Source organism: Elgaria multicarinata, chromosome 10 (assembly GCF_023053635.1).
Source record: "Elgaria multicarinata webbii isolate HBS135686 ecotype San Diego chromosome 10, rElgMul1.1.pri, whole genome shotgun sequence".
Classification (NCBI taxonomy): Eukaryota; Metazoa; Chordata; class Lepidosauria; order Squamata; family Anguidae; genus Elgaria; species Elgaria multicarinata.
The window spans coordinates 68,909,753-68,923,672 of record NC_086180.1 but is presented as its reverse complement, the minus strand read 5'-3'; the positions used below and the strand labels follow the sequence as shown (position 1 = coordinate 68,923,672).

The following is a 13,920-nucleotide window of genomic DNA, read 5'->3' as shown; positions in this document are numbered from 1 at the left end:
GAAGGAAGTTTGAGATGGGCACCTTAGAGATAGACAGTCAGTGGGCTACCGTTGGCAAGTTATGCAAAATGTCCAGCTATACACCCCATCACCCAGGCCTTATAACAATGGCTATCTGTAGTAATTTGGGAATATCATCTGCTTTATGTTACTTTATTTATTGATCAATAGAGCAATCCTAAAGGAGAAGGTTTGTTTCGTCTGGTTTGTTCCAGGCATGGGAGCAGGTATGGATGGGGGATGGGGGATTTTTTTCCCCTTTTACTTCTCCAGTGGATTTTAAAAAAATAAAATCCTTCCATTAGTTCCAAGAGAAGGAAATTACCAATCTGGGTCCATGCTAGGGTTTTAGGGAAAGGGAAATAATATCCTTTGTTTGTCTAAACTGCAACCTTTCACCCGGGAAAGAGCCCTTCTTATGTCTTTTGCTAGGAACTGCATAGGGGAAAGCCACTTCACAGCTTCAGGGGTTGGTGGGGGCATTAGTGCTTTTGTGATACCACCAGCCAATACCTGTTGATCTGTCCTTCTTCTGACAGCCGTTTGCATATTTCCATTCCAACGTATTAGATGACAAGCATTCCACTGCTGCCATATCAAAAGCCCTGGGACCAACACAGCCTACCTACATATGGCAAAGGAAGAAGCATGCTGAGATATGCAAGGTCACTAGGGAAAACCAACACAGGTTATTGAGCTTGCCTTTCTTGGAGTTTCCCACCTGGACTGTTTGGGGCATTTCCGGAAGACTCAGGAAAACTAGTGACCAGTACACAATGAGGCCAGAGTGAATGAATCGGGAAAACTGCTTGGAGAGATTCTGGGCAGAAGGAAATTATTGCCATTGTACTAGACATTGGAATAAGGTGAGGAATGGCTATAAGTACAAAGGTATGAGTATATAAGTATGAGAAAAGCCAGCAAAGCTGATTGACAGTGAAGGACTAGATAAAGGAGGACTATATTCTCTCAGGCAGGAGCGGGCACCTGTGGTCCTCCAGATGTTGAACTACACCAATCATCACTGACCACTGGTCATGCTGGCTAGAGCTGATGGGAGTCCAAAACATCTGGACTCCCATCACATTCCTCACATAAGGAATAAAGGAAAGGAGAAGCAGGCAGCAGGTATGAGAACAAAAAGGCAGTAAACTGGAGAGGTGATATGAAGGAAGAAAGGACTAAAGAAAGTAAAGAGGGGCTAGAACCAGCAGTTCAAGATATTGAAAGAAGATAAAACAGGGTATGAAAAAAAACCAGTTTATTTATTCAGCTGGGTATCCCACACCTCTTCCTGTGAGTTTCCATTCTCAAACAGCACTACTGGGATATAGGAAATGGTTGAAACAGTGCTGGTGTAATGTAGTGCTAAGTGGGAAAGGAAGCCTGTGTTCAAAAGCACCCTACTGCTAATGGGGAAAAAGAGGGAAGTGGGGGGGGGGCACGGTCACACTCCTTGACTAGGTCACAACAATAAGGCATGCCCAGGATTTAATGCAGGAGGGATGGGGCACACCGCAGCTGAACCACATGGAAGCAATGAAAACAATGCACTAAAGCAACTTTGCGAAAATGCGCCTTTTCCAGAGGGAAGCTGTGAGATTGGCGACAGTATCATCTTTCATAAACAAACCTGATGTGCTCCTCAGTCACTCCCTCTTTTTAAAAGAGGAAGTACAGAATGAGCAGGAGGCCCATTGAGTCGGCTGTTCTAATGGCGCTGCTTCTCCTGCACACAGCAGGAGAGAGCAGCAATTCCGAGTTTAAAAAAACATTGGACTTAAAGAGGTTGGTTTTTTTTTGTCACACAAGGAAGGCCGGAAGGGGCGGGAGGCAGACGACACCATGTGAGGGCCCTGAGCAAACTCCATGAGCGCCCAGTAACAAGCGTGCAATAAAACACTCATCAGATGGAGCTTTGAAAACTGTATGGAGCTGTATCAGACTGTGGGATGGCCTGCTGGAGGAGACTCATCAACTTAACAGCCTTTTAGCATTTAAGAAAGCTATAAAGACTGATCTCTTCCGGCAGGCCTACCCAGTGGAATTTTTGGATGCGTTCAGGATTTTTTTAAAGTAAGTTTTAACGACATATACTATGATTTTAATCAGTATTTTATAGTTGCTGTTGTTCCTTGCCTCGATCAAAATGGACAGGCGGGTAAGAAATATTTTTATTACACTACACACAGAGTAGGATATTGACTATGTAACCAACATGCATTGCAGACAGAACAATTACTTAACAGGATATGCAGGCGTTCCAGCTGAATTAACTTTGCCCACACGGTCCAAATAAACCCAGTGGCCGGATACCATCACACAGGCTGAAAAAGCCGTCACGGAAGCACTCCTCGACCCCGGTTGCAAGCAAAGGCGCGGCCAGCGCAGAAACGATGCGGAATACTCCCAGAAGGCGGCCTCTTCCCATTGCTCTACCCTTTCGTATCTCTACGGAGGTCGTAGGGCGAAGAGTGACGCCGGAAGCGAGCCGCGGAGGCTCATGGGACTTCTGGGCGGGGAGACGCCGCCTGTGGGCGGGCTGGGGCGCGCGGACGCGGGCTGGGCTCCTCCTCGCGCGGGCGGGCGGTTGAGCGGGTTCGGCTTCGAGGCAGGCGGCCGTTTCGGGCCTCCTTTTCTCTTCAGTCACGCAGCGCGGCGGCGGCGGCGGCGGCGGCTCCAGCTCCCCCCCGCGCTTCCCTCCCCATCTGCTTCAGGTGCCCGCGTCGCCCCGCCGTGCCTGCGTCGCCCGCTTTCCTCAGGAAGTGTGGCACCAGGGCGGAAGGAAGCGGGGCTGTTGGTCGCGCCCGGGCGTGCGTGTGCGTGTAGTGAGGGCCGGAGCGGACGGCGGGGAAGATGAACACCGTTCTGACCCGCGCCAACTCGCTCTTCGCCTTCTCGCTGAGCGTGATGGCGGCGCTGACCTTCGGCTGCTTCATCACCACCGCTTTCAAAGAGCGCACGGTGCCCGTCAGCATCGCCGTCTCCCGTGTCATGCTGTAAGTGAGGGGGGGGGTAGGGGACCGAGGGGGGTGCGGCGGCGGCGGCGGCTCTCTTCTGCACCCCGCTCCTCCCGCGGGGTGATTTATCCCTGCCGCCCCTAAGGAGATGGAAGCCGGGGGAGGGCGTCGCTTCTCAGCAGGGGCATGTATGTGGCTGCGGCGCTTGGGTTGCTGAGGGTCCTCAGGGATGCCTCGTTCGTTTTAAAACAAGGTACTTCCTCCCCACCCCACCCCACCCCCCTTAACGAAGCACGGGTGAGGGACTTGCGGATTCCAGATGTTGTTGGACTACATCTCCCATCGACTACACTGGTTGGAGTCCCAACAATCTTCGGAAGGCCGTAGATTCCCCACTGCTGTTGCAGAGCAAAAAAAAACACACACCCGCTTGTGCAAAACAACAAATACTAAAGACTTCCTCTTTAGTATAAATCTTCATTACAATCTCATCCAAGTCGTTGGTGATGGGTGTATATAACTTATCAGAATGGCACTGTAGAACACCCCCCACACACACCCCATTATTGTGTTTGTTATAATTATTCCACTACCACAACCCCCTTCAAAATACTCTTTTTTACATCCCTCCTGTATTGAAAGCACTTGAAATTGTCATTTCCCAGAAATAATAATAATTCTGAATCCATCATGCAAACCTCTTCTATTTTTCTTTGTACTATCCCTTAAAGCTTTAATTCCATTCTCTTGTAGATTTCAGAGCAGTAGAGCTCTTCTTCCTGTTCTCTCATTTCCCCTTTCTCTGAGCCAATGAGTGAACAACACGAACTCTCCAGTGCTATAGTCTGCCCTCTGGCAGGCTCCCTTGGGGGCGGGGAGGGGGGGTGTACAGGGAAAGGCAACTCAGCTATTGGGGTTAGCAGGCGTCAGCAGCTGTTGCCCAGGCAGTTTATTGCCAAGCATAAGTCTGTCACCATGAGGTTAGGAAAAAGGGAAGGGTTTTAGTGTTATTTTGTAGCAAATTATCTTGCTGTTCTGACAAAACACAAGCCCTGTTCTCAAAAATCATATCTGTGTTAATTTATTCCCAGTATTTTTATAGATTTCATTTGCGTTCTTGCAAACCAATTTTTTTAAAATTAGGCACACTTAGAGGTAAGAAGGAACATCTCAACTGTATGTGTTAAATTATGGGTTTCAAGTCTCATGTACCTGATGCAATTAAGATGCGCTAAATTAACTGCTTTGCATGGCAATGCATGGAGAATGCACTTATGATCTTTTCTCATATTGTGTCATTTGGGCAAAACCCAGTTGCTAAATGTAATTGCACATTAATTATGATTGTTATAACTCTTAAAGAAAATAAAGTTCCGTTATGTAGCCATACATTACAGATACCACAATTGAAAAATCCATTTGGCATGCTTTTGTCCAACTTCTTAACCAGCTTTAACCTATCTGCTCCTTGGCATCAAACAGTTTAGGATTTGTTAATTGCATTACCCATGATGATTTAATTGTTCTCTAAGGAGATTTTAAAAATCCATTATTTTCTCCCATCTTTTGCTTTGAAACTGTTCTGCAAGGGAATGGGCAATATTACCCAGGAGATTTTGAGGATTAAATTCAGACTCTCTGAACATGGGGCACAGATGACTGCAGGGGAGGGGGGGGGAAACTTTCCTTCCATGAGCTTCCTTAAGAATTTACCTTAGGATCCAAACCATCAGAAATTAAAGGACATATAGGGCAACTGAAATTTTGTATAGATTGGCCATCTAATTGACATAAACCAAGGGTATATGCACACTGCCAAATTCATTTCTAATAATCCATAATTAGGGCCGTATTTTATTATGCTAGGATTTCTACTAAACTTTTTACTTTTGGGTTCTAATATTTTGTGAAATTATGTAACTTGGGAATGTTATTTTCTTTGGCTGTCTTTAATTTCTCTTCTTCCAAGTAATGAAGTACACGTCAGAGTAAAATAATTTATGTGTTCGGATCAGACGTTTTTATTACTGGATTAAGATTTTAAGATACTGTATTTCTTCGATTCTAAGACGCACTTTTTTCCCCATATAAACATCTCTAAAAACGGGGTGCGTCTTAGAATCGCAGGTCATTTATTATTTCTTAGAATCAAAGCTTTTTTTATGTTGGTGGTACTGAAATTAGTGTGCGTCTTACAATTGATGGCGTCTTAGAATCGAAGAAATACGGTACCATTCAGAATGGTGCGATGTTACCTTGTTGCATTTTAATGGCTGGCATATTAAGAAATTCATAGCTGAATTACTGGAATTCCATTTACGGATTAATTCAAACTGATTTTTGCAGTGTTTTATGTTTGTATGGAATTGCATTAAAAACAAAACATTGGAAATCTCTGTCTTTGCAACACTGAAAATATGGATTTATAAGAATATATCTGTCTTATTTTTCATTTTGAGTAGCACTTTGGAGGTGGCTTTATATGTGTGATGATGGTCATAAACCACACTACTTGCAACACTGTTTAAAAATAGTTTCTTTTTAGCCAAGGTCTTAATGTCACCTGTCTAGTTTCTTTCTGAAGCATTTGTCAAGAAAAGTACCATTGAATTGCAGTGATTATTGCTTGATCTGTACATTATATTTATTACAAGGAACAAGTGGTAATATTGCCTATGTGTTTCCAATTGTTCTGAATGAGGATATCCTTTTCTTGAAGACTCCTATGTTATTTTGTGGGAACTGCAAAGAATATTGAATAAGGTGTTGTTGTTTTTGTTTTATAGAAAAAATGTAGAAGATTTCACTGGACCAGGAGAAAGAAGCGACCTCGGAATAATTACTTTTGACATTACTGCAGATATCCTTTATAACAAATACCAACCTTCAGCTATAGCTCAATTATAAATCCTACTTTAAGTACAGATTAGTATGAAAGTGAGAAGATGAAAAAGTATACATTTCTTCAAAGTTACTCTTAGTAAATGTTAGGAACAGAGAATACATGATAGACTGCTACAGTTGTTAAAAGCTAAAGTGTTTGGTTTGTATTTGAGTCTTGTCTTAACTAAAGGTTGCAGCTATTAACGCAATATTTATACCAGACACTTCGATTTGAAGGAGATGTAACATTTCTTGATCTCATAACCATGACTGAATGAAGTACATCTTGCAGACTTCCTTCACCTCTCTTATGGAGAAAGTCTCTATTACAAGTGATTGGATAGTATGGCTGGTTGTGAACCACGCAGAAAGCTTCGGCTTTTGGGTGGTGTAGGAATGCAATTAATAATAATGAACAAACCAGCCATACAAGCCACCCACAGGCCAACTGACACCTACCATTCGTCTCTGGTTCCATTCAGCAGATGAGTACCCATCCCTATCTGTCCTGAGAGCAAGTAGACACATCTTTAGAAGTCCAGGTGGGGACACTGCAATTGGCCCACTGACTTTACATAAGATTTAGGCAAACCTTTTGGGCCATAGACACATTTGGCAATTTGAGAAACTGTCCTGGGCACCACCACACCCATCGGAGGCATGGCAAAAGTCAAGTAATCTTCTCAAAGGACAGTGCAAGGCAGAGGTGGGATTGGGGCTTAGACTAACTCATTTGAACCCACAGTTTTCAGTCTAACATACCTATTTCACAGCAATCCCAGCTGCTGGTAAGAAAATACGTTAGTTAAAAAAGACAGTGGGAGGGATAGGGCTCCCGGGCAGACATCATGATTGGTGTCAAGGGATGCAGTGGGGCCCATGGAAGCAGTTGTATTTTTTGGATTCTGGCTGAAAATATCCAAGGTACTTCAGTAACAATATCAAGGTTTTGCTAATCAAACAAACTGGACTATCTTGCAATGGTATCCATCAAGTTCTAGTATTGATATCCAATTTCATTTGCTATTGCGGTTTTCATGTTTGTATACATTTTAAGAAGCTTTGAACTTTTCTTTGAACTAAAGCAGGATAAAAATGTTTTAAAATTAAATAAGTATTGCTTATTTTAAACAACTTGCATAGTTTTGTAACACCTTGGAAGTTTTTTTTTTTTGTTTTAAAAGGTGAGTGTAGACTAAGGAAAGAGGCAATAGATTTGGAAAGGGAGGATTCTGCTTTTCAGCAAAAGTAATAAGTCTTGTTAAAAAATTAAAGTTTCATGTCTTGACCTGTACAGTTTTAAATGACATTAGTTTTGTGGAGAGATGTAATGTTCTATAACACAAGAGACACTTCTCATGTTGGCATATGCCTTTAAAGAAAAACATTTTTTATCTGTACTAACTGGACCAGTTCACATGTAAAAACAACCCACGGTTTGTTGTGCATGAGCAAGAGAGAACAGGCATGTTGCCTGCAGCATGCCCTGTCCCTTCCGCTTTTATTCAACAATGCATGATTGGCTCCTTCTTAGACTGCTAGTTGTCACATCCAAACCAAGACAGCTGTGTTGTTTAGGGGCTAAATACACCAGTTAATCCAACAACAAATCATGGGTTAACTGCTGGGTTGTTTAATGCTAAACAACCCAGCGGTCCAAGTTTGGATATCATGCTCAGCAACCTGTGAATCATGGGTTGCTGAGTAAAATAGGAAGAGGTTGACATGTTGCAGGCAAGGGCACCTGCTCTCTCCTGCTTGTGCCCGGCAACCCATTAGTTTTTAAACTAATGGTTTGTTGTTACATGTGAACCAGGTCAGTGGCCCCATTCAGCAGGCACCTTAAACCATGGCTTCAGCCATGATGGATAAGCCAGAAAGCAGGACTGTGTTCGGAAGACACCTTAAACCATGGCTTTAACTATAGTGAACAAGGCTTTTTGCCTTTTTCACTGTGGTTAAGGCCATGGTTTAAGGTGTCTTCTAATCACAGCCTGGCTTTCTGGCTTAACCACCATAGTTAAAGTTGTGGTTTAAGGTGTCCGCTGAAAGAGGCCAATGTAATATTTTTGAAAAAACTTTGATGTAATGTATGTCCCTTAACTTTCTCACATTTGAATAGTATATTTGACTGGAATGTGAAACAGTTATTTCTGTATTTATCAGCAGAATATTCAACAAAGAACAATGTAAGTATGACTTTAAAAGTGGATAAGTAGGAAATCATACTAATTTTACAGCTATTTCATATTCTCAGCGAACAGCACAGTAGTTCTAGAAGTAAAATAGGCACTTCCCTTTTTTATTCCTATATTCTTCACTCTCCATCTTCATTACGCAGAAATCAACCCTGCATTGCATGCTGGGGAGAACAAAGAAGCAATTTGTGATTATACAGTCTGAGGGATTGGGTATGGGTGGGCTTCTGTTCAGCAAAAGATCGGAAATGGCCAACTGTAATTTGCTGCATTTGAAGTACTCCCACTGCGCTTTCCAAATAACACCTGTAACATTTATAGGAAAGTATCCATATTTGTAAGTGTTTCTCCAGCTTAAATGCTGTTCTGGAATCTGTTCCACAGTGCTGTCTTTGTAGAAAATGAAGCAGTTTGGTTTTCTAATTCTATTTTAGTATTCTAAAGTCTATCACCATACTTTGTTACACCGTACTTTGTTATGCTACTGACATTTTGTGAATGAATTAAACATTATTAGATGGAGATAGGTACATTACCGCTCTTTTAATCCCCAGTCTCTGTCATAAAAGGAAACTTGTACAATTGCTTGAAAAGACAAATCTGTGAATTCATAGTCATGCCATTTACAAAAGATAGAGTTTGAACAGTGATCTTGGCTTCATGGATCATTGCAGCACTTTATAAATGTCTGCTGTTTTGTTATATTGCTTTCATTCCCTTTGTTTCAACAAATCTCTGTAAATTTAAAAGAGGGCCAACAATGAAAATTGAGTACAATACAATTTTGCCATCTTAATTCTGTACATCTTACAGTGAGTTCCTAAGACTTGTGTTTCATATGTTGCTCATGAACAACATATGTTCATATTTTTAAAAACATTTATATGCTGTTGTATATTTTCAATACATCCTCACAGCTAAACAATCTACATTTATCTCAGCAGAGCTTTTTCAGTTCAGCATACTTGGAGATCAGGCTGGAGTTCTAAACCTATATTTGATGTACACTTAGCCAGCTCGTTTGCACATAATCATAAGCCAGCATGTATTGGGAATGAGCGAGTATGCTAGTGCATGCTGCTTGATCTCCAGTTTAGTTCCTTGTGCCAATGGGAGTGGCTAAACAAACCAGGAAACCTCCATCCATGGTTTGTTTAGTGTTACAGTCAAACTGAGATTCCTAGCTTGTTGGTCTCCTAACAAGTCAGAATCTGTAGCCAGAAACCAACCCTGGCTTTTTAGAAATACTATTGATTTCTTCTGTAATTTTATAGGGACTAATATAGTTGTCTGCTTTCATTTTTGTCTAGGAATGTTTTTTAGTTGCTTCATTTTTTTCTATGCTGCTCTTTCTATCAAGCCTGATTTTTTTGTAATTAATCTATCCTTGAAAGAAAATAGTACCCCTGGATGTCTTCCATTAATGTCTGTCTCCATGTAGGGATGGACAGAACCATCTAAATTAGGTTTGTCTGTTTCCATGTGATTTTTTTGAAGCTTACTAGGGACACTGTGTCGACAAAAAAGATACATATGGGCAACTATCTTTCTTGCATCTCCGTATAATTATCCAGGAACATGCAGCATACATTCCTAGAGCATTTTCAACCTGTGTGGCAGTCTTTGTTTTCTAGCTGCTCTAAGCAGATTGAACCTGTAAAAAGGTTTTTTTTCCCTAATAAAAAGGCAACCCTCAGACCACTTCATCAAACTTTAAGCACTTGAACTGTGTGGTGGAAAGGTTTGTAGAACGCTAGGTTAATCTGCATAAAGCGAATGAAAAACTCAAGCTTCCTTATCTACATGCTCAGCTTTTTTGATCAGGAGAGGGTTGTGTGTTTTGGGGGGGGGTAATTTTTCATTGGATTAACTTGGTAATTAATTGTAACTTTAACTGCAGGCTTTAAACCAGGTTGTCCTTTGGGACAAAATCATTTTGAGAGGAGATAACCCAAAGCTGCTGTTGAAAGATATGAAATCAAAATACTTCTTTTTTGATGATGGAAATGGTCTCAAGTGAGTAAATCTCCACTCTGTATTACTTTGTAGCTACTATATATTTGCGATACATATGCAGTGCTAGAAGTGAGGGAACTCTTAAACAGGGAGAGGCCTGGTTCACATGACCACTGCAGCTTAAACACGCTGCAGTGGTTTGTGTAAGCTGAGACATGTGTCGGAGGGGGAAACAACCCTCAAATAAGCCATGCCCTTTTGTTGGGTTATTTGAGGGTTGTTTTCCCTCCAGCAAGTTATGCTGCCCAGGTTTGGATGACACAACTAGACGCACCTGGGTGAGTAATTAGGCAAATGGTGCTCAGTATGCGCTGCAGCGTAAACAAACCATTGTGACTTGTTTAAGCCACAGTAATCGTGTGAACCAGGTCAGAGACTATCATTTTAAGGATGTATTCATGTTGACAGCTGTGTATCTCCGCTGGAATAACATCTTTTCTTGAAGAAGCACAAAGCTACAAACCTGCCAATGCAACAAATTTTGCAAACAGCCACAGCTAGCATAATTTATTTGCAAATTTTGAATTTTCCTTAGGTCCTCTACAACCACATTTGTGGGTATTGTGGCTGTGCCAGCTGGAAATGTCTGGAAAGTTTAAATTACTGTTAAGAGTTACTGCCGCTTCTCACCTGCAAGCACAGGATAGCCTTCAGTGGCTGAGCAGATGAAATAAATAAGCATGAGACACTGAAGGGTGTTTGTGTGTGAGCAGGATGTACTGAGAACAGTTACAGTAGAACAAGAGTTCATAGATAAGTAAAAAAAAAGACCGAATATGTGAGGAAGTCTGGGAAAGCAGAAGGGCTACAGTTACAAGACATATGAATATATTACCCTAACAGCTCTTCTCTGTGGGCTCTTGATTACTGCAGTGGTTGCTGATACACTTTCACATTCCTTACAAGCGTCAAATATAAGTGACATGGCATTGTAGTTCTGACATTTATTAGATCTACTCCCACTTCCCAAATCTCTACAGCTGCTAAAGTTCCTTGAAGAAGAAACCATATTACTCTGTGATTTACATTTGTAGTACTGAAATGTCCCTAAAACAAGGAAGGTAAAACATCAATAAAATCAGCCAAAACAACCTGATAAAACCAACTGAAGTATATTTACAAGTCAGCTTATGGGCCAAAAGGCATGTCTTTTTTCTTTTTTAAAAGTATTTGCCTCCGGACAGTCATCAGACATTGGGACTAGCCATACTTCCCTTGGTGTGGAGTGCCTGAGCCTGGGATCAGCCACCAAGAAGGCCCTTTTTCATGTTTCTGCCAATTGTGTGAGAAGGGCTTCTCTTAAAAGACCTTAGTCCAGGCAGGCCCATATGAGAGAATGCAGTCTTTCAGAGAATGTAGTCCCAAGTTGTATAGGGCTTTGTAAGTCAAAACCAGCACTTTGAATTGTGCTCAGAAGCAGACCAGCAGCCAACGAAGCTATTGTGACATGGGGATCACATTCTCCTTAGAACCAGCCCCGGTCAATAGTCTGGTTGCAGTATTAGGCATCAGCTGAAGTTTCCGAGAAATGTTCAAAAGCAGCCCGTGTAGAGTGAGTCGAAGTGAAATTTCACTAAGGCATGTGTCAGCCAGAATGTGCCCCATTAATAGTCTGCAGCAGTTTGAGGAAACAACACTAACCTTCAGATTCACTTTTATGATAAGAGATGATATGTTAACAATTGCTAGGCTTAGCTATCATTCTTGATAAGCTTTCCTCTGTTGGCAACTAAACCAGTCAGATAAGAATGCTGTATCTGTGAGGAGCTTTTCAGATAATGAACTACTGCCAAGTTAGCGTTAGTGATTATGCAGTAAACATTTTGTGTGAATTGGTTCAAACCTGTGGCCCTTCACTACCTCATCACATACAGATTCAGGGAAGGAGAATGGCGAGTGAAACACGGTTCCTCTACCCCACCTTTTAACTGCAAAGTCATAGCAAATGACTAGAATTTATTCTTTCTCTATTGACATGAGCAATGATAAGAAAAACTACTTCTTCTGAATCTTGTTTGTTTTGAAGTGCCAGAATGTTAGGAGCCTTATGGCATTCCTAAATTCCAGTTGACTGGAAAGAAGCTGTTTTCAAGAGGCTACATTTTCCATCTTTTATACTGCTTCCAGGGGTATGACTAACAGAACATTAAGTGTGGTCAAGTCCCATTGAGATCTGCAGCACTCTAGAGTTTAACTTTAGTCATTTGATTTAGAACATTTCACAGTTTTTTTCAAGTTTGGATTTTGTTACTATATAGAGTACTGTGTACTTTATTGGAATAGTTTGGCGTACCTGGCGCCTACACTGTACTCCTTTCGTTGCCAGCTGAAGACCTTTTTATTCACTCAGTATTTTAACACTTAATTTTAACTTAAATTTAAATTATACTGTTTTAACTCTGTATTTTAACCTTATATCAATTTTGCTGCGTGGTTTTATCCTGGTTGTGCTTTTTATATTGTATTTTGTATTTGTATTTTTAACTTGTTGGTTGTTTTATGATGATTTTAATTTTTGTGAACCGCCCAGAGAGCTTCGGCTATTGGGCGGTATAAAAATGTAATAAATAAATACATAAATAAAAATAAATAGTTTCTTGATAAGAAAAATGGGTCATTTGCATGTGGCTGTTGGAATGTATTGTAAATTAGAGTAATGAATTCTTAATGTTGAAGTGATAATCCCTATAATTCATATACTATAACATTAATTAAAACTTACGTTGCTTGGAATATACAAGTGTTTCTGCTAATACTCTTGTTTAAATTGCAGGGGCAACAGAAATGTCACTTTGACTCTTTCGTGGAATGTCGTACCAAATGCAGGCATCCTACCTCTTGTGACAGGAGCAGGACATGTATCTGTTCCATTTCCAGATACTTACAAAACGGCAAAAAGCTATTAAATTATTATGCTGAACCTTGAGTAACATATTTTTATACTTGTACATTATAAATTTTATCACTTTTTCGTCTCCCGCCCACTGCAATTGAAAGGTACTGTACTTAATTTCTTTAGGTTTAGCTGAGAGGGAGGGAAAAGAATTCGTCGGGTTTGTTTTTAATTTTAAAGAAACAAAATTGAAATCTCAAGGAAAGGTGATTGTTTAAATTTTGGGCAAAATGTTTTTGTGTTGACTATTGGGACAGGAAATACCTTTCTTATAAATAAATTTTTTGAAACCAGAAAAAAATTGTTTTGTTTGAGTGTATTGAGAAATCATAGTTTCCCCCGCTCCCGTTTCCTACCTATGTGTGGGGGTAAGAAACATCTTTCTTGAGATTTCAGAATGAATAGGTTCTTGTTTGCATATAATGCAGCTGAAATCCTAGTATGAAAAAAAATTATGAAAGGTTTTATGTGGCATGAACAAAATCTTACCAAATTAATGCTGCATCCTTAAAAATAAATAAAAGGATTCACATTTTTATAGAGTTTCTTTTAAAAGGTTGTATCCAATGTAACAGTGGGAAAAATACAAGACATGGCATTCTGCTAGTCGTTCTGTGCTTCACTAGCAGTTGCACAAGTGCTAGTGGAACAACTAGCACAAGCAGTGCCTAGCCCAAAAAAGTTGTTATAAGTTGTGAAAGTGCGAATGCAAAGGATGAAAGTATTTCCAAAGCCTGTAGAGTTTTGTGTTAACAGAATGACATAATTGGATACAACCCAAAGGGATAAAATCTAACATAAGCCCTACTTACAATAGACACATTGAATTATTATTATTATTTATTTATTTATTTATATAGCACCATCAATGTACATGGTGCTGTACAGAGTAAAACAGTAAATACCAAGACCCTGCCACATAGGCTTACATTCTAATAAAGTCATAGTAAAGCAATAAGGAGGGGGAGAG

The 13,920-nt window shown here is 40.6% G+C and overlaps 1 protein-coding gene across 1 annotated transcript; it reads left to right on the top strand.

Moving 5' to 3' along the window:
• Positions 1–2,613: 2,613 nt before the first annotated feature.
• SPCS3 (signal peptidase complex subunit 3) lies at positions 2,614–13,251 on the top strand. The gene is made up of 5 exons (XM_063135622.1): positions 2,614–2,999; positions 5,747–5,822; positions 7,958–8,032; positions 9,942–10,057; positions 12,831–13,251. Exons 1-5 carry the CDS (start codon positions 2,857–2,859, stop codon positions 12,961–12,963), a joined length of 543 nt encoding a protein of 180 aa, XP_062991692.1. The 5' UTR covers positions 2,614–2,856; the 3' UTR covers positions 12,964–13,251.
• Positions 13,252–13,920: the final 669 nt, after the last annotated feature.